At 43.0% G+C, this 27,889-nt stretch overlaps 1 protein-coding gene across 3 annotated transcripts in view; it reads left to right on the plus strand.

The window, feature by feature from the left end:
* The window catches only part of USP24 (ubiquitin specific peptidase 24), a 150,625-nt gene extending 123,257 nt beyond the window's left edge, over positions 1-27,368 (plus strand). For all 3 annotated transcript variants that reach the window (XM_066269088.1, XM_066269089.1, XM_066269090.1), the window contains 13 exons: positions 4,609-4,705; positions 7,031-7,147; positions 7,476-7,568; positions 9,481-9,583; positions 11,107-11,228; positions 12,094-12,207; positions 14,071-14,136; positions 16,340-16,406; positions 17,849-17,927; positions 20,701-20,776; positions 21,175-21,261; positions 21,638-21,748; positions 24,647-27,368. In XM_066269088.1, coding sequence (XP_066125185.1) covers positions 4,609-4,705; positions 7,031-7,147; positions 7,476-7,568; positions 9,481-9,583; positions 11,107-11,228; positions 12,094-12,207; positions 14,071-14,136; positions 16,340-16,406; positions 17,849-17,927; positions 20,701-20,776; positions 21,175-21,261; positions 21,638-21,748; positions 24,647-24,709 — 1,195 coding nt within the window. In that variant the 3' untranslated portion in view covers positions 24,710-27,368. The remainder of the gene's footprint in view (positions 1-4,608; positions 4,706-7,030; positions 7,148-7,475; positions 7,569-9,480; positions 9,584-11,106; positions 11,229-12,093; positions 12,208-14,070; positions 14,137-16,339; positions 16,407-17,848; positions 17,928-20,700; positions 20,777-21,174; positions 21,262-21,637; positions 21,749-24,646) is intronic.
* The last annotated feature ends 521 nt before the right edge of the window (positions 27,369-27,889 follow it).

A 27,889-nucleotide genomic window follows, 5' to 3' on the forward strand; every position in this document is an offset into this window, starting at 1 on the left:
TTTTTCCAAGTGAGAGGAAGGGAGTTAGGCAGACTCCCACATGCGCCCCAACCAGGATCCACATGGCAACCCCATCTGGGGCCGATGTTCTGTCCATCTGGGACCATGCTCGCAACTGAGCTATTTTTAGCATCTGAGGTGGAGGCTCCGTGGAGCCATCCTCAGTGCCTGGGACCAATGTGCTCAAACCAATTGAGCCATGGCTGTGGAAGGAGAAAAGGGAGAGAAGGAGAGAAGGGGAAGGCCAAAAGGTGGAGAAGCAGATGGGTGCTTCTTCTGTATGGCCTGACTGAGAATCAAACCCAGGACATCCACATACCAGGCCGACACTCTCCCACTGAAACCAGATGCCAGGGCTCTTAATTTTTAAATTTTAAGATAACTTAGGTTATCATTGTTACAACTAAATAATAAATGTATACTGTACTAATATTTTATTCATCATAAATGTGATGAGGGTGTTGTCTCTCAGATCAGCCCTTTGGTGTCATTTTTTTTAGACAGTTCTTAAATGTAATTAAAATTACAAAGAAAACTAAATTGGTAGTAAATACTGCTTGCAAATTGATCTAAAGAAATAAAAAAATTCGCCCTGGCCGGTTGGCTCAGCAGTAGAGCGTCGGCCTGGTGTGTGGGGGACCCGGGTTCGATTCCCAGCCAGGGCACATAGGAGAAGCGCCCATTTGCTTCTCCACCCTCACCCCCTCCTTCCTCTCTGTCTCTCTCTTCCCCTCCCGCAGCCAAGGCTCCATTGGAGCAAAGATGGCCCAGGTACTGAGGATGGCTCTGTGGCCTCTGCCTCAGGTGCTATAATGGCTCTTGTTGCAACAGAGCAACGCCCCAGATGGGCAGAGCATCGCCCCCTGGTGGGTGCCGGGTGGATCCCAGTCGGGTGCATGTGGGAGTCTGTCTGACTGCCTCCCTGTTTCCAGCTTCGGAAAAATACACACACAAAAAAAAAATCTTTTTTTTTTTTTTTTTTGCCTGACCTGTGGTGGTGCAGTGGATAAAGCATCGACCTGGAACACTGAGGTCACCGGTTCGAAACCCTGGGCTTGCCTGGTGAAGGCACATATGGGAGTTGATGCTTCCTGCTCCTCCCCCCACCTCCCTCTTTCCCTCTCTCTCTTTCCTCTCTGAAAAAAAAAATTGAACAAATAAAGTCTTTTTTTAAAAAAAGGCAGAACTCAATTTAAAAAATAAAATAAAAATAAAAATCTTTTTTTATGGAAATTTCTAAACATCCAAATACTGAACCCTCTCCTCTACCCATTCTCCAGCTCCAGTTGTCCATACTTGCCAATCTTGTATGTCTGTCCTAACTCCCTCATACACACTCACATGTGTGCTTTTCTTTTTTCTAAAGTATTTTAAAGTAAATTTCAGTTATCACATAATTTCACTGGAAAATTTTCAGCATGTATCTCTAACAGGTAAAGTTAAAAAATAATAACATAAGAACCATTGTCACACTGAACAGAAATAATTCCTTTATATTCTTCACTACCCATTCCATCAAAAATATAGTTTAGCCTGACCAGGCAGTGGCACAGTGGATAGAGCATCGGACTGGGATGCGGAAGGACCCAGGTTTGAGACCCCGAGCTCGCCAGCTTGAGTGCAAGCTTAACCGGTTTGAGCAAAGCTCACCAGCTTGGACCCAAAGTCGTGGCTCGAGCAAGGGATTACTCAGTCTGCTGAAGGCCCACGGTCAAGGCACATATGAGAAAGCAATCAATGAACAACTAAGGTGTCACAACGAAAAACTGATGATTGATGCTTCTCATCTCTCTCTGTTCCTGTCTGTCTGTCACTATCTATCCCTCTCTCTGTCTCTGTAAAAAAAAAAAAATAGTTTATACAAATCAGGATCCAGACAAGCTCCACATGTTGTACTGGGTTTATATGTCTCTTAAGACTCTTAATCTGTCATTGTCCCTTTCTCCCACCAACTCCTCTTTTGTCATGCCGTTTATTGGGGATGGGGGGATGGCGGCTGGTTGTTTGTCTTATGGAACTCGCCATATTCTGGATTTGTTTGCATTCTCTGGTGCTTCCTAAGGTCTCTGATAGGAAGTGTGGAACACCCCCTATAGATATTTTTTCAAGAAAAGAAAGATTGTACTTGAATCTGATCAAGCCTCTGAAGCTAAAGATTACATTAGCACTTGTCATCTTTTAAACTTTCTTTTAGTTGTACTTGGGTCTTAGTGGATTTTGAGCAGAGCCTTCTCTGGCTGGTCCCAAGTCAGCTAATTCATGCACAGCATTCGCAGGGACATGGACTGAGCGGGAATGGGGCTCCTTCTGTCTCCGGTTGAGGAGGGCAGGATTGTCAGCACACTCTTGGGATCTGAGGAAGAAATGCAAATGCTAATTCAGAGACCAGAGCTGCTCTCACTGGTGTTACCTGAAGAAAGGCTTGGTTCATCAAAATTATGTTAAATTTAAATAATCAGAATTTTCTGTTAAGAAATACAGATGCTCCTTGACTTAAAATGGAGTTAGGTCCCAATTAACCCTTCGTAAGTTGAAACTACCATCAGTTGGAAATGTATTTAATACACCTAACCTACTGAACATCATCACTTAGCCTAGCCAAACTTAAACATGCTAAGAACACTTACATTGGCTTACAGTTGGCACAAGTACCTAACACAATGAGTACACCGTAGAGCAGGGGTCAGGAACCTTTTTGGCCATGAACACCACATATTTTAAAATGTAATTCCATGAGAGCCATACAACGACCCATGTACATTACCCATTATCCAATAAAAATTTGGTGGTGTCCTGGAGGACAGCTGTGATTGGCTCCAGCCACCCGCAACCATGAACATGAGCGGCAAGAAATGAATGGATTGTAATACATGAGAATGTTTTATATTTTTAACATTTTTTTATTAAAAATTTGTCTGCGAGCCAGATGCAGCCATCAGAAGAGCCACATAGGTTCCTGACCCCTGCTGTAGGGTATCGGTTGTTTTCTCTCATGATCTCATGGCTGACTTGGACTGTAGCCGCCCAGCATCATGAGAAAATATCGTACCACTATCACTAGCAGGAGAAAAGATCAGAATTCAAAATCTAAAGTATACTTTTTTTTTTTTTTTTTGTATTTTTCTGAAGTTGGAGACAGGGAGGCAGTCAGACAGACTCCTGCATGTGCCCGACCGGGATCCACCCGGCATGCCCACCAGGGGGCGGTGCTCTGCCCATCTGGGGCATTGCTCTGTTGCAACCAGGGCCATTCTAGCACCTGAGGCAGAGGCCATGGAGCCATCCTCAGTGCTTGGGCCAACTTTGCTCCAATGGAGCCTTGGCTGCAGGAGGGAAAGAGAGAGACAAGAGAGGAAGGAGAGGGGGAGGGGTGGAGAAGCAGATGGGCGCTTCTCCTGTGTGCCCTGGCCAGGAATCAAACCCAGGATTCCTGCACGCCAGGCCGACGCTCTACCACTAAGCCAACCAGCCAGGGCCTGAAGTATACTTTCTATTGAATGCAATCGCTTACCATTATAAAGTCAAAAAATCTCAAATCAAGACATTGTAAGTCAGGAAGCATCTGTATAAGAAATGATAGGTAGATATTTCACTTGGGTGATTATAATCTGGGTTGTCATGTCAGAGTGAGTAGAGTATGCGAAGCAGAGAAAGCAAAGCTGACCATGGAGAAGCATGCGGTTACCTTAATGCTCTCAGGAAATTACTACCACCTAGTCCCAGAGAGCACTGTTTCCGCCTGGCATGCCCTGCACCTCAGCTAAGGCTGCCTTGTCTGCACACCAGCTATGTGAAGGAGAGACAGAGACAGACAGGCTGGAAAGGAGAGGGATAAGAAACATCAATTCTTCCTTGTGGCACCTTAGTTGTTAATTGATTGCTTTCTTATATGTGCCTTGTCTGGGGCTCCAGCAGAGCAAATGACCCCCTGCTCAAACCAGCGACCATGGGGTCATGTTTATGATCCCACACTCAAGCTGGTGAGCCCGCGCTCAAATCGGATGAGCCCACGCTCAAGCCAGTGACCTTGGGGTTTCAAACCTGGGTCTTCTGAGTCCCAGGCCAACAGTCTCTCCACTGCACCACCTCCTGGTCAGGCTGTAACCATGCTCATAGAAGAAGAAAGGAGGAAAGCAGGTGCTTTTCAGCAGGACTGAGTAAGAAGTAAGGGTTGGAGAGGGAAGAGGAAAGGAAAGTAAAAGTATAGAAATATAAGTTTAGGAGGGAATTCGGAGGTGCTAACTTGACTCAGAACTTGAGTATCTTATTCTGATAAATTGAAGGGGTGCCAGGAAGAACTGCTCTTAAGTGAAAAAACTTATAAATTTTAGGTTCTGCTTCATCTCTCTCTAAATCCAAATTTATATTTATCCAGGTATTCACTTAGGCGAAGAGAGGGAAAAGGAGGAAAAACTTTCATTGTTCAGGGGTCTTGTTTTCCTATGGTCCTTCCTCCATCACAGTGGCCTGAGAGGGGTACTACAGCTCTCTGAAGACTTGAACTAGCATCTTGTAGTAATTTTGTTTCTTGGATTATAGGTGGGACCCCTGTTGGGAAGGTTGACTTAGAGCAATCTGTCTCTTTCACACACGTTCTCTTTGTTTTAGAGTATTCTTGCTGGAGTGCAACGTGAGAGAAGTACGAGTGGCCGTGGCCACCATTCTGGAGAAAACCCTAGACAGTGCCTTGTTTTATCAGGATAAGGTCAGTCTCATTTTTAAATTGTTATTTATACTTTCTGTTTTTACCTAACATTTAAAATTATACATAATAAGAAAGGAGCCTAGGTTTGGAATCTGTAATTATGCCACATAAAATGCACCCTCTGACGAATGCCAGAGTAGAGGCATTCCGGCTCCTCCTCATATCCCAGAAACCACAGTGGGCCAGAAATTGGGGTCTGCTTCAGAATCTTCTCTCTAGAACACTCCTTTTTTATAAGTCTTCTCTCAAGAGTTTGTATTAGATCTCTCAACTGAGACTAATGTGCAACTAGAGGCTCTAGTCCAGACCTGTAAACATTGGAGCCACCCCTTCCTTTGTCTTTCCTCAGAAGCTATTTTATGACCTAAACCTACAATTGGCATCCAAACCAAATAGTGCCATTCATCTGGAGCATTGACCAAAATAGTTCCTTCATTGGTTTTCATTATTTCCTAATCTGTTCCTATTCTACTGAATTCCTTCTTCTTCCTAACCCTATTTTCTGTAACATATTTTCTGGTTAACAATTCTACACATGCCAAAACAAACCATGGTATTTGTTAGCATCCTCAATCCCCAAAGATTTTAAGACTACTGGAAAAGTTTGACATACATTGTAAGTCTGATTATTCAATCTGTTATTAAGTGCTAGCAAATACAGCAGTTACTTCCAAGTTTACTGTTTCAAACAGCTGACACTACATGGAAAACTTTGAAAAATGTTATTTTCAAAACTGATTGGCTCCTTATAAACATTGGCTGGAGGCAGTGTGTCTCAATGAACTAAATGCAAATTCTAGAAATTGCTGCTTCAAATGCAATTGTCGACTTTGTTATGCAGCCTTGAGCAAGTACATTAAGGGAGGTGTTTAATCCATATACAGTGCCTGACTCCCGTGCACTCTGTTTCTTCAACATTGCCTGACCTGGGGTGCACAAACAGACCAGACAGCTTGAGGAACTCGGCTTGGTTCAGAATGAACAAGGAGGTCTAATGTGCCCCTTAGGAAGGACATAAGCGACTATTTCTCAACTCCAGGAATCATAAGGAAGTTGAGGTTTACTCTGAGGCAGTGGTTTTCAGTCAGCTTAAACAGCAGAACCATTTTCCAAACAAAACCTTACCTGGATGCAGAAGGTATACTAGGTCATTGGGAGCTGCTTAAAACAGTTGGATACCATTGCTCTGACATAGCCATGGAAGTTTTCTAAGATATTTAACATAAGTACCTTCTTATTCTCCTCCATCCTCCCAGTACCAACCCAGACAAAAGATAAAAATAGAATTGTGCAGTCTCACTACAGATGGGGTCAGGCCCTACCATATCACCCCATCTACTTCTAAAGGCAAGTCTGTGGATGGTAGAGAGGAAAGTGAGTGGTGAGGACCAGAAGCATGGAAGCTGTTTGCCTCAGTAAATTCTGTTGGTATCCAGATCCAGCCCATGTATTTTATGCTAATTTTCCCCTCCCTCGAAATGGAAATGGTGCCTCTTGTCACCCACTTTGTATTGTAAAGTACTTTGAAAATGAAGTGCTATATAACTGTAGCTAGTTTACTGTATTTATAATGGGTGTGACAGGATGGATGGGAGTATTTTAAAAGTCTGTGAAACCCCTCTTCAGAGGAAATACATCAACAGGAATAGTAAACCTGGTCTCCATTCTCAGATTGCAGATGAATTTCTAGGGTCTTGTCTGAAAGCAGTTGGTGGGGGGTGGGAAAGAAGAAGCAATGTGATAACCAAAATGGTTTCTAAACAAATAAAATGTTTTTCAAAGCTTTCCATGAGGCATCAGCGGGCTTTCAAGTAAGTTCACAGTTGAGTCAATATTGCCGTTGTCATTCTGTCAGGCTGTTGCTCTCCATTTGCTCCATTGGCTTGATTTCTAGCCCCTATGCCTGTGTCTGTGTTTTTTATTCTTTGCATCTGTGGTTATGTGAAGAAGTAGCATAGTGAAGGGAGGGATTCAGAAACAGATTTCCTCTAAACCACCCTCGCCCCTGCCTTTCTTTGAGAGACACAGATTGGCCTACAGAAAACATGCCCATTAGGCAGTAGAATCATGCCCTTGACTCTGAAATCTAGGAAATGAAACTAGACTTTCCTTTTAATTATTTCTGTAATACCAGTCTTCCCCTGGCGGGTAAAATTGATCATTCTGTTTTGCTCTTCAAAGCATAAATCCATCTGAATCTGAGACTGGATTGTATGAACTAAATTTTCCTTTTGTTCTTATGGTGATTTGCTTCAAATTAATCCTGTTACAGATGTCTGTCTGACATTGTTTTTCTTTATGTAATTTCATCTTTCCTCTAACCAGTTAAAAAGCCTCCACCAGTTACTGGAGGTACTACTCGCTCTGTTGGATAAAGATGTCCCAGAAAATTGTAAAAATTGTGCTCAGTACTTTTTCCTGTTCAACACTTTTGTACAAAAGGTAAATTACTTTTTTAATATCTTTTTATAATACAGAATATTTATAGTCTAAAGGAATTTTGTACATGGATTATATTACTTGCAAGAATTTGGATGCATGTGGGTGTAGTTACTCATTGATAACAGAAGTCTACATTAAAACTAGTGTTTTGTAGCCATTGTGACGCAGTACAAGGCTATTGAAACTCAAGTATTGTCTAAATTAGATTTTTAACAAATATTTTCTATATGTAAAGCATTTAAAAACTTATTCCTTAAAACTTCTCATTTTAAAACTGGTTTTTGTCTGCGTGGAAATATAATTTGTCATTCTCAACATCTTGTGACAGCAAGGTATCAGGGCTGCGGATCTCCTTCTGAGGCACTCGGCCTTGCGACACATGATCAGCTTTCTTCTGGGGGCCAGCCGGCAGAACAGTCAGGTGAGACCTGCCTCCACAGCCCAGGGAGTGGCTGTGGGGTCCTAGTCACTTTACTTCTCTGTGTAGGCAGGAGTCCAGGTACTAGTACTATGTAGACTTTAAAATTCTTTATAGTCACCCTGGCCAGATAGCTCAGTTGGTTAGAGCATTGTCCCAAAGCACCGAGGTTGCCAGTTCGATCCCCAGTCAGGGTACATACAGGAATACATTGAAGTTCCTTGCTCTTTCGAAGTTCCTGTCTCTCTCTCTCACTCTCTTCCTTCCTCTCTCTAAAATAAATACAATATTTTAAAAATATGTATTTATAGTTCAATTATTTTTACAGATTCCTCACAGAATTTCATAATAACAGCCCATGGAAATGACTAACCAGAGTATCAATTAAAACGTGAAGTGTTATAGGAGGAAAGATGGGTTTGGACAGGGGTGTCAAAAACCTGCAAAGAATAGTGGCATTGGGTCTTCCACTGGCTCTCTGGCACTGTGTCAAGGCTGTTTGGGTAGCAGTTGCTTCTGGGATGCTGATAATAAGGCCGAAATTCAAATGTGAAATTGTACTGTTATACACAGAAAGATGTATACACACTATTGCTCATATTCAGAAAATGAAAGAGAAGTTGCTTTATAATAATAGAGTTGGGTATATCAGGGGTCCCCAAACTTTTTACACAGAGGGCCAGTTCACTGTCCCTCAGACCATTGGAGGGCCGCCACATACAGTGCTCCTCTCACTGACCACCAATGAAAAGAGGTGGCCCTTCTGGAAGTGCGGTGGGGGGCCGGATAAATGGCCTCAGGGGGCTGCATGCAGCCGGCTGGCCATAGTTTGGGGATGCCTGGTATAGGTGAAAATGGCTCTCCTGTTTGAAGTTTCTATATTGGTGTGTTTCTCTCACCCATTAAATTTCTTTTGTTTGATTTAAAATAATACACAGTGTGAACCCTGCAGGAATGATAAATGCTATTCATAGAGTGCCCGTTATGTGCCAGACACAACTGGTCGCTTTATGTGCTGTACCACTGACACAGTTTAGTAAAACAAGCAGTTTCGTCCCCATTCTCAGGCAGGAATTTCAGCGCATGCCAGTGAAGTGACTCGGTCAAAGCCACAGAGTTAAAGTGTTGTGGAGCTGGGATTCAAACCCAGCTCTGGTGTCCCCTGTATATAATGCATCACATAGGAAAGCGTCCCCTCCTTTATTAGGGGAGACAGACATGCTCCTTGGGCCTCCTCTCAGCTTCCTATCTGCCACCGTGCTGCTCTCGCCCTCCACTATTAACATGCAAATACAGACACCGTAGCCTGCTCAATGTAGGGATATTATGTTGAGATTACAACATCCATTTTTCACTTAAGCTCTTCGGCTTCAGGACTCCATTGACAATGGTGATTGGTTTAAATTCACTGTAATTCAGCTGTACATATAATCAATATGGTTTTGCATTTATAAAGCCCATAACATTGAAAACATTTTCACTTTTAAGGTTTCATTTGATTCTCACAACCACAAAGTGGCCAGAACAGATAGGTTATCTCTGCCATTATACAAAGAGGTCAGGCGGTGTTATCATGAAGAGCTTGCCCACAGCCACTCAGCACAGTGAGCGGCAGAGGCCAGGCCGCAGGTCTCCAGTTTTCCCCATTATACTGAGATACAGGAAATTACCTGACACGCAGTATGCACTCAGTATCTGAATTAGAATGTATAAGATATGTTTTAGAATATGAGAGAATATGTCTAAAGGGAAAAACACTGTGCGGCTAAAAACCTATAACTTTTTGTACTTTGACCTCTTTTACTATCAGATATTGAGAAATAGGAGTGCCCCAAATTATCCTGAACCATCACATCCTTTCCTCTCCTCCACCTGTTTCTAACATGAGCATGCGCTGTGTGTTCTCTGACGGCAGATACGGCGCTGGAGCTCAGCACAGGCACGGGAGTTCGGGAACCTTCACAACACAGTGGCGCTGCTTGTGCTGCATTCAGATGTCTCTTCCCAGAGAAATGTTGGTGAGCTTGAACATATCTGTAATCCGTCAGAGAAGTGAAGAGATACTGAATGTGTCAGTACTGCAGGGAGAGTAATGTTAGCAATGAAATGGATATTATTTATTTCTCATTTGGCTATTTGATACTGTTTTAATTCATGTCAGACTTCATTTTATTTTACTAGTCACTCGAGAAATTCAATCATTTATTGGCGGGGGGGTGGGGGGGGGTTGTAAGTGTTAAAAAGCCTCTAGGATTAAAGGCTAATTCAGTGTTCATTCATTACCACAATTGATACAACTGATTTAGTGGTAAAATTGCCAAGATGTGGGTTGGAATCACCTAGCTATGTGAATTGGACCAAGTCACCTAACCCTCTGACTCTCAATACAGAATAGAAATATTAAAAACATAATCCTCCAGGTATACTGGGGATTAATGAAATAAAATATTAAAATACTTTGTGAAAACAAAGAGGATTCAGCTGTAAATTAAATAATTGAAATATATTGGAATATAAGATGTAGTTGATAACATTTTTTACTTTGTGGCCCACAACCAGTAGCTCATTCCTCATTGAATAGAGCAAAGGCACAACTTGTCCTATATGGTTATCCATGGTTCTAATCTGTGGGTGCTGTTTTTACACTGTTCCTAGGCCTTGTTGTGACAGCAGCACCAACAACAGCAATAATAATAAACAAAGCCACTGAAAAAAATCGATTTGCTGTGTGTTGTGCCTTTCCATGGTCCTTTTGGTTTATTTGTGTTTATAATCCCCTCAGCAAATGTGTGAGAAGGATATTACCCCCTTCTATGAATAAGGAAACTGAGGTAGAGAGGTTTAGTAACTTCCACAAGTCTCACAACTAGTAAGCAGCATAGCAGCCAGTATGTGAATGCAAGTCTCTGACCCCAGAGACTGTTGTTGGGTTTTAGTGTCATCTGCGTGGTAAAATTTGAACACAGGAAACTAGATAAAAATCACAGCACATCACTCTGCTCTAGAAATGGTTATTGACTCTATAGGGACCTTGGGAGAACACTTGTATGGTTTGAAGTTTGCTTCCTAAATCTGATTCATTCATCTAAAATTCAGAGCTACCTAATTCATGAGTTGAGATAGGTTTGTAAAAGAAAATAGTGTGATTTGTTTTCCTAGCAAATGGGGTAACCCCTTCCATATGGTTAATTCTGCTTAGCTTAGGCGGTGATGGAGGCACAGACATATCTCATTCAGTGTCTCTCTTCACAGCCGCATTGGGCATGTTTTCTATATATGACTTAGATTTTTACTTCTTTGAAAGATTGTATTGGGTGGGGATCTCTAGGACCCTAAGGTTTTTAATAGTCACATCTACAACTCAAGCAGATGTTGAAATAAATAGGTAAATATTTTCCCCTGTCTATATGTCTGGCTTCCTCACTGGTTTTAAGTACTCAGCAATTGTGTGTGCATCTTGAGAAAATGGCTATGCCTTGGAGATGTCTATTTCATGAAATGCATCAAGTGAGACAGGTTTTGTTTCTCCATTCTCCTGAAGCTCCTGGTATGTTTAAACAGCGGCCACCTATTAGCATTGCTCCCTCCAGCCCTCTGCTGCCCCTCCACGAGGAAGTAGAAGCCTTGTTGTTCTTGTCTGAAGGGAAACCTTACCTGTTAGAGGTATGTACTTACTCTTCTAAAGCCATTTTCTCTTTATTTCTCCTATTTGAGAAAAAAAACACCTTTTGTTATTATATTTTGCATGTTATTCTGATGAAAAAGTATATTAAGAGAAGAAATGATTCCTTCAAATTAATTTTCCTTCCTATGTATATATTAGAAGGAATAATCTATTGAAGAGATTGTTATTAATCCTCTCTTCAGCTAACAGTGGGACCTAGCTATTGACCCCTCTAGGTCCCAGTAGGTAAATGGCACATCACGAATCACAATGACTCGGTTTATGTTCTCTTTTACGTGTCCCTGGTCCTGACAATTACAGCTTTGAATGAAGCACACGTGGTTTTACACCTCAGGAGTATGGCAGTGGGCTCCGCACAGCTCTCTGCATGGTCTATTGCAGTCCAGGTCACTTCCCTTTCCACCCAGAGCTACCCCTTCTTGAGAATATAATCTTCTAATCCTTCTGTAATTTGATTTACATATATATGTATCTGTGTACCATACTGGTGCTTTAACTCCATTAACAGTGCTGCTATGCTATACATATCCATATATATTTATTTATTTTTTAAGCTGAATATTATGTATTTTTTGGATCTATCAGTAATTTAGTTTGGGGAGGGCATTTACCTTTGAAAATGTGATGAAAGTGACTCAAGGAAAGGGTGCTCATTTGCACAACATTGTGTTAAATTTCAGACATACCCAGACACCCTGAAATTGTCCATGGAGCTGTAGCAGTTAAAGAAACCCTATTTTGAGGCAATGTTGATAGTAATCTGAGTAAGATTCAATGAAAGCCAGAAACAACCCATCAACAAGAACTGACATGGCGGAACCTCTCCTTGTGTGCCCTCCCCAGGTGATGTTTGCCCTGCGGGAGCTGACGGGCTCGCTGCTGGCACTCATGGAGATGGCGGTGTGCTGCTGCTTCTGTAATGAGCACTTCTCCTTCACCATGCTGCACTTCATCAAGGTAGGCTCCCAGCAGGCCTGCTGACGCCTGGCCGCCTGTGCCGGAGACGAGGAGGCCCAGCCTATCACTATGCTTCTTTTAGTAACCTTCATTGTTTTTCCTATTCCTAAAAATAATATAGGCTCATATAAAGAAACTCAAAATCCCATCATTCATTGATAATCACCATGAACATTCTCTTAAATTTCCCTTCTATTTTCTACGCATGTATTTTAACGTAATTGGTATTTTGTCATCTTTATTATTTTATGGGTTTTTTTACTTACCATTATAAATATTTTCCCTATCATTAAAAATTATCTGTGAGTATAATATTATATCCTCTCCTATGCCATGATTTACCTCACTTTTCCCTACTAGCAAGATGTTCACATTCAGTTCAGTTTTTAACTGCCAAGAAGAATACTTTATAATTGATAATGCTGTGATCACCATTACTGTGTAACATATTTCCCAATTTAAGATTATTTCTCCACTGGGCAACATTTTAAAAATCAGAAGCTGAAATGGTGGACTAGCCCGCTGTGGCACTCTGGTCACACACATGGTCCTCCATATGTGGCTCCTCCTAGGTGCCAGGCACTGTGCCATGCATAGCACATACTTCACCCAGTTCATTCTCAGGTAGTCCAGTCAGGTAGAGTCTAGTTTAGAGTTGAAGAAACTGAGGCACGGAGCAGATAGCTTGCCAGGATCACACAGTGAGCAAGCAGGTGGCAGAGGGGCTGTGAATGCAGGCAGTCCGGCTCCAGGGCTCTTCACCCTGTTGTTTACTGCCTTTCTAGGGATTGCTAGAAAACCTCTAAGCCAGCACATACCATTTTAGTTTTTAATCCTTAATTACATGGATAGTACATGACTACATTCTCTTTGTAAAAAGTCAAAACAGATGAATAAGGCCAACCAGTTGTGTCCACTTTCCACTTTCCCCAGGAATTAGTATTGTCACATTGGTGTGTCCTTCCAGGCCTCTCCCTGTAATTCACACCATGCATATCAGTTTCTGCCCGCAGAATTTATGCCATGCCCCCTTCCCTGCACCAGGATTTGTAATAGTGATACGGATAGTGCTAACAAGATAAGTGGATTATGTCTTCAGACTCTTACTAAAATGTGTTTTGCCCTCAGTCGTTTCACCAGACCTATATCAGCACTGATTGACTTCCTCTCTTTACTGTTTAGTTATTAAATGACCTTGGGCAATCTCTTCCTGTGCAAAATGGGAGGAAGTATGACTTGACCTCACAGATTGAAGATTCTGTGAGGTGTGGTATGTGAAACGCTTACTTAGAACCAGACTTGACACCTTGGGATTGTGGTGTTGTAACGCAGTGGCCTTTATAGTCCCTTATCAATATATGTATGTAAAGTTATTAAAATGCACAAAGCAGTGAATTTTATGAACCTTGCTTTCTTCACTCAGTTTGTCTTGGCAGATTTTTCTGTTTTATAAACCAACTTTTCTTATGTACTTCACACAGAGCATACTTATCTCAGAGCATGCCTGTTTGCCTTCTCCCAGCTACAGCATACTCTGGAGAACACAATAGGACATGTATAAATGAATTGTAAATTTGGACCTGTTTAGTGATTTAAATTCTCTTCTTTCTGCCTTTCCTCCTTTCTGATTCCGAGGTAAAGTATCTCAGAGTGTTGCAGCTGGGAGGACCGCAGAGGTTGTTTGTTTCACTCCCCAGACTTAACATTTGGGGAGACTGAGGCCCCAAGAGAGAGGAATTGACTTGCCCAAGGTCAGCCAGATAGTGATAGAACTAGGGCTTGAATCCAGCCTTGTTGACTGACATTCCAACATGCTTTCCACTGAAGACTTACTGGAATATTTATGCTTTTAAAACATTTCAGAACCAACTAGAAACAGCTCCACCCCATGAGTTAAAGAATACGTTCCAACTACTTCATGAGATATTGGTAAGTCATAAATGTTCTGATCCACTTGTGTTTAGGTATGCATCAGCACTGTTTATAAATAAAAAGTTGTGTGTCCTTATTTATATTGTTTTTCCATTCACTGTTTGGCACTTACTGAGTCCTCTTCATATCATTTTTGTGCATTACTGATTGAGCAGTGAGCAGTGAGAAAACTCGACCTTATAGGGCCTCACAGCTCAGTGAGGGAGCTGGGCAGGTGCACAGCAGCTGTAGGGCAGAGTGTGCAAGAATAATGGGTGGCCCGCCGTGCATGGAAAACTGCACTAAGCTCACATGTTGTCTTGTTCAGACCTTATCATAATTGTCAGAGGTAAATGGCTGGCTCTACACTTCATTCAGATCTGAGGTACCATTGGTTGTCTTTGTACAATTAAAAATATTTTCATATGAAATATAAATATTATTACACAAAATGTAATTGACTATAGGGTGCATCCCAATTTTGGAAATAAGAAAAAGAAAAAGAAAAAATCAGTTATAATCAGCAAAATACAGTATCACATTATAATTAGAGCTTAGAGAGGTAGTGATTTGCCCAAGACCAACATTTAGTAAGTCTTTGAGCCACACAGATGGCCCATGGCTCTTGCTCTCCACCACACCCCTGGTTGCTCAGTGAACTGGAGGTGGTGGGCCTGGAAGGAGTGGGAACTGAGTGGAGGGTGGAGAAGAAGCCCAAAGCAAATCCTGAAAGGCTTTCAGGTCCCAATGCAGCAGACCTTTTCCTATAGGTTAGTGGTCCTGAGAGCCAAATTCTGTCTACATGCCTATTTTATGTGGCAACAAATCGTTTTGTTTTGTAATTTCTGGATTCAGCCTGTCCAGAGAAAGCGAGTAATCTTGGTCGCATTTCCTGCATGCCACAGTCACCCAGAACAGTGGCAGCATGCCCCCAATTCCCTGCTGGGATCTCTAATTCCCTGCTGTCCTTGTATGATACCATTTTGCTCATTTCTTGTCATCCTAGCCTCTACCAGGTGTCCCCAAACTACGGCCCGCGAGCCACATGTGGCCCCCAGAGGCCATTTATCCGGCCCCCTGCCGCACTTCCGGAAGGGGCACCTCTTTCATTGGTGGTCAGTGAGAGGAGCACTGAATGTGGCGGCCCTCCAACGGTCTGAGGGACAGTGAACTGGCCCCCTGTGTAAAAAGTTTGGGGACCCCTGCTAGACATTTAAGTTTGCAGCCTCCGCTGTTAGTGATGGGGCGCCCTGGGAGAATTTTAAGTGGAAAGTTCTGTGGCCCTATTTATGTCTTAGAAAGATGCCCTGGCAGTTGTTCTGAAAGATGGACTAAAGAAGGAGGCAAGGTTGGAGTTGGAAGACCATATTAAAGTCTGTTGAAGTAATCTGAGTGTGGAATAATAAGGCCAGTGCTGAGGAGAGAGCAGCCAGCGTCAAAGGGCCAGCGGATAGATCAAGGTGTTGTGGAAAGAAAGTCAGTAGAATTTGGTGACTGGTTGTGAGTTAGTGAGAGACTAGCCGAGAGGCTCCTTAAAGAGAGGAAGAGAGGTACTGGGCTCCCTTTAGATCCCTCAGACTTAGTATAGGCCTTGGCACAGGGTAGGCATTTAATAAATGCTTTCAAATAAGGAAATGCATCATGGATGCCATTTCTAAAGCCTATCTTTGGTCCTTTACCTCCTTTCAGTCCCAGAGCTTTTACAGACTTTGGAAGGCTGTTGCTCCTCAGGGTAGTGCTGTGTATTTGTGCATCTGCTCAGCCACAGGCCCATTCAGTCTACTGCACTGCACGTGACTGGGTACGAGGCGCAGCACACACAGATCCAGCCCTCTGTGGCACAGCACAACCTCCTTATCAACTTGTAGAGCCTGTATTGTAGCAAAACTGGGACACATTTTCAATAAGCAAGTTAGACCATAAACCTCTTATTCTCAGTATCATGAAAATATGTATCCTTACCACCCACAGAGAAATGCAGGTCTTGATGAGAACACGTTGGTAGGAAATAAGTGCACCTTAAGATATTACTTAATTGTTTTTCATCTGTAGTTTAAATTTAAGATATTGTTGAGATATTTAGCAGTGACATGATATTTGTTTGTTTTGGGTTTTGTTAAGTTGGAAACTAACTCTCTTGAATTACTTTTTTTTAAAGGCACCAGTGGCTATAACAGGTTCCTACTTTTATTTACCAGCCTTTCTTTCCTTCCTCTCACAGGTCATTGAAGATCCCATACAAGTAGAGCGAGTCAAATTTGTGTTTGAAACAGAAAATGGATTACTAGGCAAGTATCCCCGGCCTCAGTGGGAAATGTCTTCAGTGAGTGTGCAGATAGCCAGTCTCCTCCCTATCAGCTCTGCTCCCAGCCTAGATCCGTGAGGAACCCAGGAGTCTGATTAAGGCCGCTGGGTTCCCTCATTCTACTCATGAGAATTAAAACCAGAGGACCTGGTCATCTTGGACACTCTTCCTACTTTTAGTCTGTAAAGTGCAGCGTGGGTTCTTTTCCTGGGTCAGATAAGATTCAGGGGTGTTGTGCCTTTTTTCTTAACGTGCTACAGGCACTTTCTGACGCAGGAAACCTTTTATCCCACTCTGTAGCCATTGGGGAGGAAAAAACTAAAACCTCCGACTCAGGATATTGTCAAAGTCATGAAATGATTGTGATTTTACCTGTGGTATGACTGCATGCAAGTTTCTGTTTTCAACTCATAGAAGGTTTTTGGCAAAGTGTTCTTTTTCAGAAGGCTGGCGTGGCTTTAGTGAGCTATTTCTTAGAAGAGCTTTAGTTAAAAATAGATTTATTCAGCTCCCCCCTTCCACCTGTATTTCCAGTTCACCTGAGTCACTTAACATTTTGCTTATGTATTAAGAAAAGATTTAGGACCAACTATATTGCAGAAAAGAAATTTAATCTAAAAGCGTTTGTGGCTGCAGCATCCTGGCCACCCGCTTGGAAGGTGTACTCTACTCAGAGCAGCACCCAGGCTCTCCAGAACTTACCGACCCTTCATGCAGTCCTCAGGGCAGGGACCAAGTATTATTGATCTTTAAATGCCCAAAGCCCAGAGCAGGAAATATTTGGTAAACTGAACTAATACCATAAATTCCCATTCATCAGACTAAAAGTATTATAACTACTCTTCTGTTAGTAGTGTGGTGGTTGGAAAAGCTTGGAGGTCTGGGCAAATAATCAGCCAGTATAAATTTTAGCTCCTTTCATTTCTCTTAAAAGTCAAAAATCCACCACCACGCCTGACTAGGCGGTGGCGCAGTGAATGGAACATTGGACTGGGATGTGGGGGACCCAGGTTCGAGACCCCAGGGTCGCTGGCTCGAGCAAGGGGTTGCTCAGTCTGCTGAAGGCCCACGGTCAAGGCACATATGAGAAAGCAATCAATGAACAACTAAGGTGTTGCAACGAAAAACTGATGATTGATGCTTCTCATCTCTCTCTGTTCCTGTCTGTCTGTCCCTATCTATCCCTCTCTCTGACTCTCTCTCTGTCTCTGTAAAAAAAAAAAAAAATCCACCACCACTAGAGTTCATGAATACTATTTAGTATTTCTACCCTTTAGAATTTGGGGGATCCTAATGGGTCAGCACCATGCTTTTAATTTAGTTCTTTACCTGCTTATCAAAGTAGTTTGTTGTAAATTTTCAGAACAAGAGGCCCACTTTCATTTTATTGCTTTATTGTTAAAATTTACTCTTCTTTCCCTTCAGCTCTGATGCACCACAGTAATCATGTGGACAGCAGTCGCTGCTACCAATGTGTCAAATTTCTGGTAACTCTTGCTCAAAAGTAAGTACTGACTCAAAAATGCAGGGAGGATATGGTTACAAATATGACCAGAAAAAAATCTGCCATGTTTTATACCTAGAGAAGGCATGATTGCGTGGATGGTACGGAAACCTATTCAGATGATCTCAAAGAGATGTGAAGGGGATATGTTAAAAGAGTAATAGCTTATGAAATCCAAGAAAAAAGGCTGAACTACCATCAGGCTTTATGCAGGAAGGGTAGGAATCAAGGTGGATGTTGGGAACCGTAACAGCAAGAGTTTATGAGCCTTCACTCGAGGTGTCTTTCATTTATGTAACTTAACCACAAACTCTTTCAGTTTCTAAATCCCCACTTTCAAAAGTCTCTCAAGTCAAAATCATATTATAGCTGCTTACACTTATTAATCCAGATACTGTGCCAAATACTTTTCCTGTGTTCTCATTTAATCTTGTAACAGCCTTGTGAGGTAAGGTACTGTTATTAGTCCCTTATCACAGATGATTTTAAATGACATGATTGCAGTCAGAACTAGGACTTGAATACAGGCTGATTGATTTCAAGCAAAGGTTCTTTTTCATTATTTATTGTGGTAAAATTACAGAACATAAAATTTGCCATTTTAACCATTTTTATGTGTACAGTTCAGTGACATTAAGTACATTCACTTTGTTGTGCAGCCATCACCACTATCCACCTTCAGAACTTTCTTCATCTTCCAGAACTGAAACTCAATACCCATTAAACATTAAACAATAACTCCCCATTCTTCTTCCCTCTGGCCCCTGGCAAGCATCATTCTACTTTCTCTCTCTGAATTTGACTACTGTGGATAACTCATATAGGTAGAATCATATTGTATATATTTGTTCTTTTGTCACTGGCTTATTTCACTTAGCATGATGTCCTCCAGGTTTATATATGTTGTAGCATGTCAGAATTTTCTTCCACTTTATGGCTGAATAATATTTCATTGTTTGAATATATCACATTTTAGTTATCCATTCATCTGTTAGTAGACACTTGGAATGCAAAGGTTCTTGATGTTATAAGGAATATTAGTGGTTTGCTACTTCAATTTCTCCATTTAGTACAAAGGCAAACAAGATCAGAATAACTGCATAATAACTCAAGACTCTTGAGCAAACTACATTGCCATCTCTAAGTCTTTGACCAAGCCTTCTTTTTAGCTTTATTTGCTCCAGTTTTTTGCTCATTCTTAGACTAGGGTATTGCCATCCTTGGACTTGTACTAAAATAAGAATGAGAAATCGGCCCTGGCCGGTTGGCTCAGCGGTAGAGCGTCGGCCTGGCGTGCAGGGGACCCGGGTTCAATTCCCGGCCAGGGCACACAGGAGAAGCGCCCATTTGCTTCTCCACCCCCCCCCCCTTCCTCTCTGTCTCTCTCTTCTCCTCCCGCAGCCAAGGCTCCATTGGAGCAAAGATGGCCCGGGCGCTGGGGATGGCTCCTTGGCCTCTGCTCCAGGCGCTAGAGTGGCTCTGGTCGCGGCAGAGCAATGCCCCGGAGGGGCAGAGCATCGTCCCCTGGTGGGCAGAGCGTCTCGCCCCTGGTGGGCGTGCCGGGTGGATCCCGGTCGGGCGCATGCGGGAGTCTATCTGACTGTCTCTCCCTGTTTCCAGCTTCAGAAAAATACAAAAAAAAAAAAAAGAGAGAGAGAATGAGAAATCATTTGGCTTAATCTTGCATTTGAGTGTCCTAAACAAATATTAATGAGAACCTCACTAAAAGAATGCATAAGGCCCTGGCTGGTAGCTCAGTGGATAGAGTGTCAGCCCAGTGTATGGATGTCCCTGGTTTGATTCCCAGTAAGGGCATACAGAAGAAGCAACCATCAGCTTCTTTACCCATCCCTCTCCCCTTCTCTCCCTCTTCCCCTCCCGCAACCAGTGGCTCAGTTGGTTTGAACGTGGCCCCGGGCACTGAGGATGGCTCGGTTGGTTGGAGCATCGGCTTCAGGTGCTTAAAATAGCTTGATACTTGAGCATAGGCCCCAGACAGGTTACCAAGTGGATCCCAGTCAGGGCACACGTAGGAGTCTGTCTCACTATCTCCCCTCCTCTCACCTAAAAAAAAAAAAATCATGAATATGCATTTCCATATGACATAGCATTATGGAGACATTTGGAGATTGCCCTGCCACAGTTGAGGGCTCATTAATTAGGCTTGATATTGGCAGTATGTTATCATAAGTACTTGCCTAAGAATGGCATTTCCAAATAGTATTGAGGCCACATAGTATGTCTGATGCCAGGAGACACACAGTTCAGATATCACTGTCTTTATATGTAGCTCCGTATCCTTCACATACCTGTTTCGTATACACTCACTAGTGGCAACATTACCGTCAGTACTGTCTTCACATATGAAGGATAACTTTCTAGAAAGGCAAATAAAAATAGAGGGCAGCTCCAAGACCATGTGTAAATAAAATATTTTTTCTTATTCAAATCACAGATATTAAAGATTAGTTTGATTCTATCAAGAGATCATTATCAACATGTACTATTTGTTGTGGGGTTTTTTAAATTTTTATTTCTCAATTTTGAAATGTGATGGAGCTGAGAGATGAGACTTTTCACTATATACTTACCTTTTACTGCCTTTTCAAGTATAACGTGAACATATTCAAATTAAAAAAAGTAAAATTTTAATATTAAAACAACTGAACTTTAATGAAAGTAGTGTTTATGTTTCAAAATAAAAAGATGCTATAGATTAATCAAGTACATTTGCAAAGAAAGCATTTGGCTAACTAAAATCTCCAATGGCCAGGTGTCCTGCTGCTAAAGAGTACTTCAAGGAGAACTCCCACCACTGGAGCTGGGCTGTGCAGTGGCTGCAGAAGAAGGTAATTGTGTTGTGAGCTTTCCTGGTTGTAACGTAGGAATCAGTAGGAACACATCTTACCAGGAAAGAGCTCTTCATTTGAAACTGGCCTCAAAGTATTTTTAGTCTTCAAACACTTTTTAGTATAGTTAACACCAATTTTTATGCATTAAATTTGTCTTAATACATGTATCTTAACTTTATAGGTGAAAAAGTAGGGATGATTATATAAGAAGTAGTATTTTACTGCATGCTTGAGTGGAAGTAAAATTTTCCAGGAAAGAATCTCCTGATGTGAAGGTCTCAGTAGATTTATAAACTATTTCAGATGCTTTTATACTCTGCTGTCTAATGGTAGAAATTGTGGGTTCATGTGGGCTTACCAGTCATCTCTAATGGCATTTTGACCTTCTACTTCAGATGTCAGAACATTATTGGACACCACAAAGTAATGTCTCTAATGAAACATCAACTGGAAAAACTTTTCAGCGAACGATTTCAGCTCAGGTGAGAGTTGTCTTTTGGTTTTGTGTGGTTTGAAGTCCCTTAAGTAGGATTTTTAGTATGTTTCTCAGAAACAACCACCTCAGAGAAGAGAGGTACAGGTTGAAAATGAGAAAGTGCAAAAGAAATGATTGAATTTCTATGAAAAGGCAGCAAATTGGTGTGAAGTTTGCAAATTACACAAGAAAAGCCATGTGAGCTGGTCTCCCTGGCCCCCACATGGCACAGAGGTTGAGGGGTGCTCTGGGGGCCGCCATGAAGGCACGCCCCTCGAGGCAGCCAGTGCCTTCAAAGGTCAGACAAATGGCCGTCTTCCCTGGTGATGCTGCTCTACCACACACTCCCAGACACTCTTTCTGTGTGTTTCAATCACCCACAGGACACATTAGCATATGCCACAGCTTTGCTGAACGAAAAAGAACAATCAGGAAGCAGTAATGGGTCGGAGAGCAGTCCTGCAAACGAGAACGGAGAGAGGCATCTGCAACAGGTACAACTGGAGGGCCGTCCCTGTGTAAAAGGGCGGCGCCTGCTCGGAAGTTTTCCAAGAAGAATTTTCATAATCAGTGGTAAATTTGCTGAGTAATCTTAGTAGTAGGTCCTTGCTTTTCACCACTTGGAGTATTTCTTGGTACTCCCTTCCCTCCTGCAAAGCTTCTGTTGAGGAATCAGCTGACAGCTTTATGGGAGCTCCCTTGTAGGTAGCCAACTGCTTTTCTTTCTCTGCTTTTAAGATTCTCTCTTTGTGTTTAACCTTTTGCATTTTACATAGTGTCTTTCTGTGGGCCTCTTTGGGTTCATCTTGTTTGGGACTCTGTGCTTCCTGGACTTGTGTGTCTGTTTCCTTCACAAAGTGAGTGTAATTTTCTGTCATATTTTGAAATAGGTTTTCAATTTCTTGCTCTCTTCATGTATAGTGTCAAGTTATATAATATCTAATCTCTGGGGTGTATACCTGAAAGTAATATAATGTATGTCAACTGTAAATGAAAAGTAAAAACTGATTTTATAAAAAAGAATTTTCATAGTCAAGGAAAAAAGGAGACACGGCTCTGTCCTCCACTCCAGTGACCTCTGTTCAGGACCCACTCACAGTGCTTACAAAGCGCAACAATGCTACAGTGTAAAATTCATACAAGGCTTTAAACACAGTCTGTGGCTGGCTACGCTCAGCAAGCTGGAGAGGCCTGAGAAAGCCAGGCTGCAGCTGTGTTTGTTCGAGCTTGTTCCCTTCATTCTTCTGGGTTATGGAAAACCACCCCCTCCAGCTTTTGCTTTCACCACCCTTCTAGGAAACATGGGTCCTCAGGAGGAAGGGCCTCATGCCATTGAAATCTACCTACTTGTTGGGGGAGTCGAAGAATAACTTTAAGCTTACTTTAAAAAGGAAAAAAGAGCATTTTCATACTAATTACTGTAGTAGAAAAGGAATAAAATATTTATTGAACATCTGCTATCTGCAAAATAATGAAGCAGATATAAATGTTACGACGTTTATGTAACCTTCTAGAAGGACAGTAATAGCCTCTGTAGCTCTGTAACAGGGCTTAGCAGAGGCCTCGTTAAATGAGTCTTTTTGATGTTGTGTGTGTGTCTCTCTTTTTTCTAATCTTTCAGATCCTCATGACAACCTTATGAGGTTGCTATTGCCTTGACTTTACAGAAGGGAAACTGAGGCTCGCCTACTTTATTTGCACAGAAAGTAAAAGCTATCAGACAAGACCTCCTCAGCTGCTGGCTCCTTGACTGATAGCGCGTGCAGGCCTCTGTGCTCTCTCCTGTTACAAGGGCTCCCTGCCTCTCCACACTCCATCCTGCCGTCCTGCCGTCTTGTCAGAACCCTTATATTATGTGTTTCTCCTCTGTCTTTGGTATCTTGAACATCTCCCTGTCTACAGCTTCCTCCTAGCAGTGGTTCCACACTCACTTCTCTCCCATCCTTTTAACCTCTCTTCCCTCTTATTTCTGCCCAGTTTCTCTTCCCAGCCTAACTTCTCCAAAGAATTGTCAAAACTTGACTTTTTATTTTCTAATCTCCCTCATCCTTCAGCTTCTTACTAGCTGCTCCCTCCCTCCCGCCCCTCCAGCTCAGCAGCGGAGGTGACAGGTAGCCTGCATTTCCAGTCCTCATAGGGGTTGACCACTCAGCAGCATCTGACCCCACCAGCCACTGCTTCCTTTTTAAAGCACTCTCTTCTGGGGCTTCCGTGGCACCTTGCTCTCACAGTTCTCCGCCAACCTCTGATTGTTCTTTCTCAGCCTCCTTATCCAGTGCAGCCTCTTCTGGGCCACCAGTGCATGTTCCTCAGTTCTGTCCTGTGTCCCCTCGCCCCGCCCACAGCCCTGGCCTTGATTCTTCTGAGTGCTGGACGAGAACATCCAGCTCTCTTCCTGAGGTCTGCATGTGACAGTCTCATAGACATGCAGCATGCCAGCCCCGCCGCCCTGCACCAGGCTGGCCTCCCTGAGTGCCCCTCACCTCACCGGGAGCGCCTGTACATGCTGCACGCATTTTCACTGCGATTGACCTGAAGCGTCCCTCACCGGCCTGCTCGTCATCCTCTGCCCGCCTCCCTCTCTGGTCTCTCGAATTCCTTCACTTAAGCCTTCCACTGGTTTTTCATTGCCGTTAGGGTCAAGGCCAGAATCCACAACGCAGTCCTGCTTGCTTTGGCTGCTGGGTACCTCTCCTCCTCATTTTCTGAGTTCTAGATCCAGTAGGCCTCTTAGTTTATCAAATGGGCTTCTTCCTTCCCCCTCAGCCCCTTCCACTCACCCCTGTTTAATTCCTGTCCAGCTTACAGGTCACCTGACAGGGAGACTTTCCTGCTCCTCCCCACCCTCACCCCCAGCTAGATCCGTCTCAAGATACGTGCTGGGCATTCAGAGCTCTCAGTGAACAAAGCTGGGCAAAAGTAGGCTTAGTTATTTATGTGGAGAATCATACAATGATTAATAAATAGTAATACAAGAATAAACTTTCACATACTCAGAACTGTAAACCTACGTATACCCCACCCTTTATAAACCAAAGGCCACACAGTTGGCGACAGAGGCAGAATTTAGACCCGGGAGGAGCGCAGGGCCACCTTCGGCAGTGTGGCACAGTTCCCAGCGCAGCAGCTGTGGGGCAGCAAGCCTGTCCCCGCTGGTCACACTGCTTCCCGGAGTCCTAACGCCAGCCGGCGGCACTGTTGCACAGTAGCGTTGTGGCTGTAGGCAAGCCATTGGTTTGTCTTAAGTTTTGAAAAATCGGGAATTTTTCAAATAACACTAACTTGTTAAATGAGAACATGTTTAACCTGCAAAACACAAATAAGTCAATCAGCATAGAATAACCTTTTTCTCTGACTTTCCTTTGTGTGAATTTAACATTTCTTTCTCAAAGGGTTCGGAATCGCCCATGATGATTGGCGACTTAAGAAGTGACCTTGACGACGTGGACCCCTAGAGGAGGTGCCCAGCACACGGTGGGGAGTCAGACCACGGTTACCGAATGTCAGCACCTTTTTGGAATCAGAATCTTGTCTTGAACCCTTTAGGAGAAGCTGGGGATGGGGCTGGCAGCGCCGGCGGCTCTGGGAGAGCACGTGTTTTCAAGGGGAGCACTCCTGGCCAGAAGGTCCGGGGGCTGTGTGGCAGCGGGAGACTCCGGCCTGTGGGTCAGCTGTCCGGGGGGTGATCCCTCTGTGGGTTCACGTTTCTGTGGCGATCTTACAAAATAAAGCCGGTGGCAGACTTTTGTTACATGAACATACAAGAGTGAGTTGGGGTAAAGCTGTTGCTTTCTCTATGATGCTACAAAAGAAATTCCTTTGGTTTTTATATTTTTAAAAAAAGCAAGCTGCCTTTAGATGTGTGGGGCAACTTTTTAACCTTGCAGTAACATGGATTAGGGATATCCAACTTAAAATGATGTAAAAATATGTGATAAAAATTCCTTTTCATTGTAAAATAGTAAAGAATCCAGTTTACACAGACATTTCTATTTAATATGTCTCCCTATTTGTACAGAATTTCAGATGGGTTTGAATGAGAGCCCTGGGCATAAACTTGGATCTTGATGAAATGTTACCAGGATCAAAAATTGGGAAATTATTAAGATATTTAAGGTATTTTTTCTGATAAAATTGAGATTGAAAAGACCAATTTTAAAAAAAACCCAAAAAGCTGTGTTCTCCAGAAGCACAGGGTTATTCTTTGACATTGGTCACTAAAGAAATTATATGTGATTACCAAAACATATTTTAAAAAGAGCAAAATAAAAGGCACTTTATAATTTTATTGAGTTTGATTTCATAAAATCATCTTTTTAATGCTTGGAGACATATTGAATAAACTGTAGTCTTAAATCATGTGACCTGCAATCATTTGCTTTTGCTTAAAACATAATTACTGAAACCCTTGGTACTGGTTGTATATGAAGTTAACTATTTGAATTGGGAGACCTACTTTGTGAGTTTCCAGTCATTTTAACGCAGACAAGGAACCGGAGACTTTGTTTCCCTGCAACATGAGTAATTAACACTGAAAAGATAGGGACAGGATTTCTTTTTCCCAGAAATAACTAGAAAGCAGTTGAACAACCGTAGTTTAGTTGTAGTTCCCAAGTATAACACCATTTACTCATTTCAGGTGATATACCAACTCCCCTTTTTTTCAGGGGGGTGGGAGGAGGGGGGTGCATATTTAACATTTTACGTATTTTGTACATTTTGTATTTTGAGTTGCTATACAGATTTTCAACCATGTTTTGCCTTTAGTTACATGTTCTACCTTGTTTTCAACTCACCGTGTACAGAACGAGGAGAGCCTTTGGAAGTGCCAGGTTGCCGGTCAGTTAGATTTGCCAAGTCAGAGAGGTGTGTCCAGCCCCAAGTGCCTTTTTGGTGGCTTCTGCATTATGTGGACACGTAACAAGACAGTTCTTCGTGGCTGTGCCCTGGCAATAACCCAGTGATTTCACTGTTGGAGGTTGAGGTTACTGTGCAGCCAGGCTTCAGGGTGTAACTGGATGACTGCCCACAGGCTACTGTGGCTGTTGTCAGAGACCCGGGTAGACCAGGGGCCAGCATGTCCGAGCAGAGCTTTGCCCTCAGAAAAATGGTCAGGCAGTTCGGCAAATTTTATATGGTTCTGATGTTCTTGCGATCTTGAATGTGATGTTTTAAAACTGATTTTGAGTACGTGAATTTTCCATGCCCTACTGTTTTTCTCTACCCGCCCTCCCCCTCCTCTCTGCCGCCATCCTCACAGAAAGAGTGTGTGGGACATGATGTTGAAATGCCAGTGATGAGATGTGTTGGGATATCATCGCTGGCAGCTGCACTCAGGAGCCCAAATTCAGGAGTGAAATCACCACTTCTAGTCCCTTATTTCCTATGGAAACAACGCCTTCCACACCCCAGCACCCGCTGTCCTCACTGTAGCGCCTCGCCTCGTCAGGATCGCGTCAAGATTGTGCATCACGCGCTCCGGTTGATTTTGCTTACGTTGTTGCTTCCACTTAGCCAGTAACCACTTGATTGCCAACAGCTGCAGTCTACGAACCTGCTGATGACTTTTTTTTAATGTAGTACAACAAAGTGACAATTGTGACAGGCTTACCTTGGAAGAATTGTCGTTTTTATTGCCAACTTTTTTGGATGAAGATGTTTTTATAAATCTTTCCAAAAGTAGGAATTGCACAACTAACACAATGCTGTGTGTTCTCAAGAAGCTCCCTCTGCAAGGCCCGCCGCAGACGGCGAGTCTGCGCACAGGGCGTCCCAGGAGGGAGAACAGAGGGGCTTCCAGCGGGCATCGCGCCCGGGACCTCCCTCACCGGTCACTGGCAACTAGAACGAGTCGTTGGACCTAGAGCGCCGTGTCACCAGACGTGCCCTGCCTCGCCCCTCCCTCCCTGCAAACATTGAGGTGTGTGCACTTACCTTCTGAGCTTGGAACAAGCAGACTGGAGTTCTCCTCTGCTACCTCTTGTGTACAGAATCTTGTTTATAAAATTTCAAAAGAAAGTAGATGAACAGGGAAGAATCTTAATTCTAAATTTGGTTCATGAGTGGCAGAGTTCTTAGCTTCTAAGGGTATAAAATAAATTTTTCAAAAATGAACTGCTGGAGTCTGACATCTTTCTGCATGTATCAGAGAATGGCACGGGGTGGGGGTGGCCTGGTGTGAGGCGGTGTGATCCATTTCGTAGTTTATACTGGTGGTGTGAAGAGGTCCACTCTAATCATGAAGGCAGTAGATCTTCTATGCTTTTTGCTCTTCTTTGCTGTGGATAGCCTGACCATTTTAGAAGTCTGCAAAGCTTGGTTAAGGATGCTGAGCTCAGGCTGGTGGCTGACAGTCTCCCCCATAGCTTTCAGGCCTCAAGTGCTCCCCAACAGAAATCGTGGCCTCGACCAAGCTGGGTTTTCTTGCTGGGCCCCGCGGGTCTCAGTCTCACTCCTGAAGCCCTCGTTTGCACACATAGTTTCCCTTTCCCGGGTGTTTGCTGCTCCTGATCTTCCTCTGCTGCGGCCCATGGACACCTGCCAACATCTGCGAGAACCAAGCCGTTTCCTGCTCAAACCATGCAGCTGTCAGGGTGTGGCTATTTAATGAACTGACACTTAATTCTGTGCCATTC

The sequence above is a fragment of the Saccopteryx bilineata genome, chromosome 3 (genome assembly GCF_036850765.1).
Source record: "Saccopteryx bilineata isolate mSacBil1 chromosome 3, mSacBil1_pri_phased_curated, whole genome shotgun sequence".
Taxonomy (NCBI): Eukaryota; Metazoa; Chordata; class Mammalia; order Chiroptera; family Emballonuridae; genus Saccopteryx; species Saccopteryx bilineata.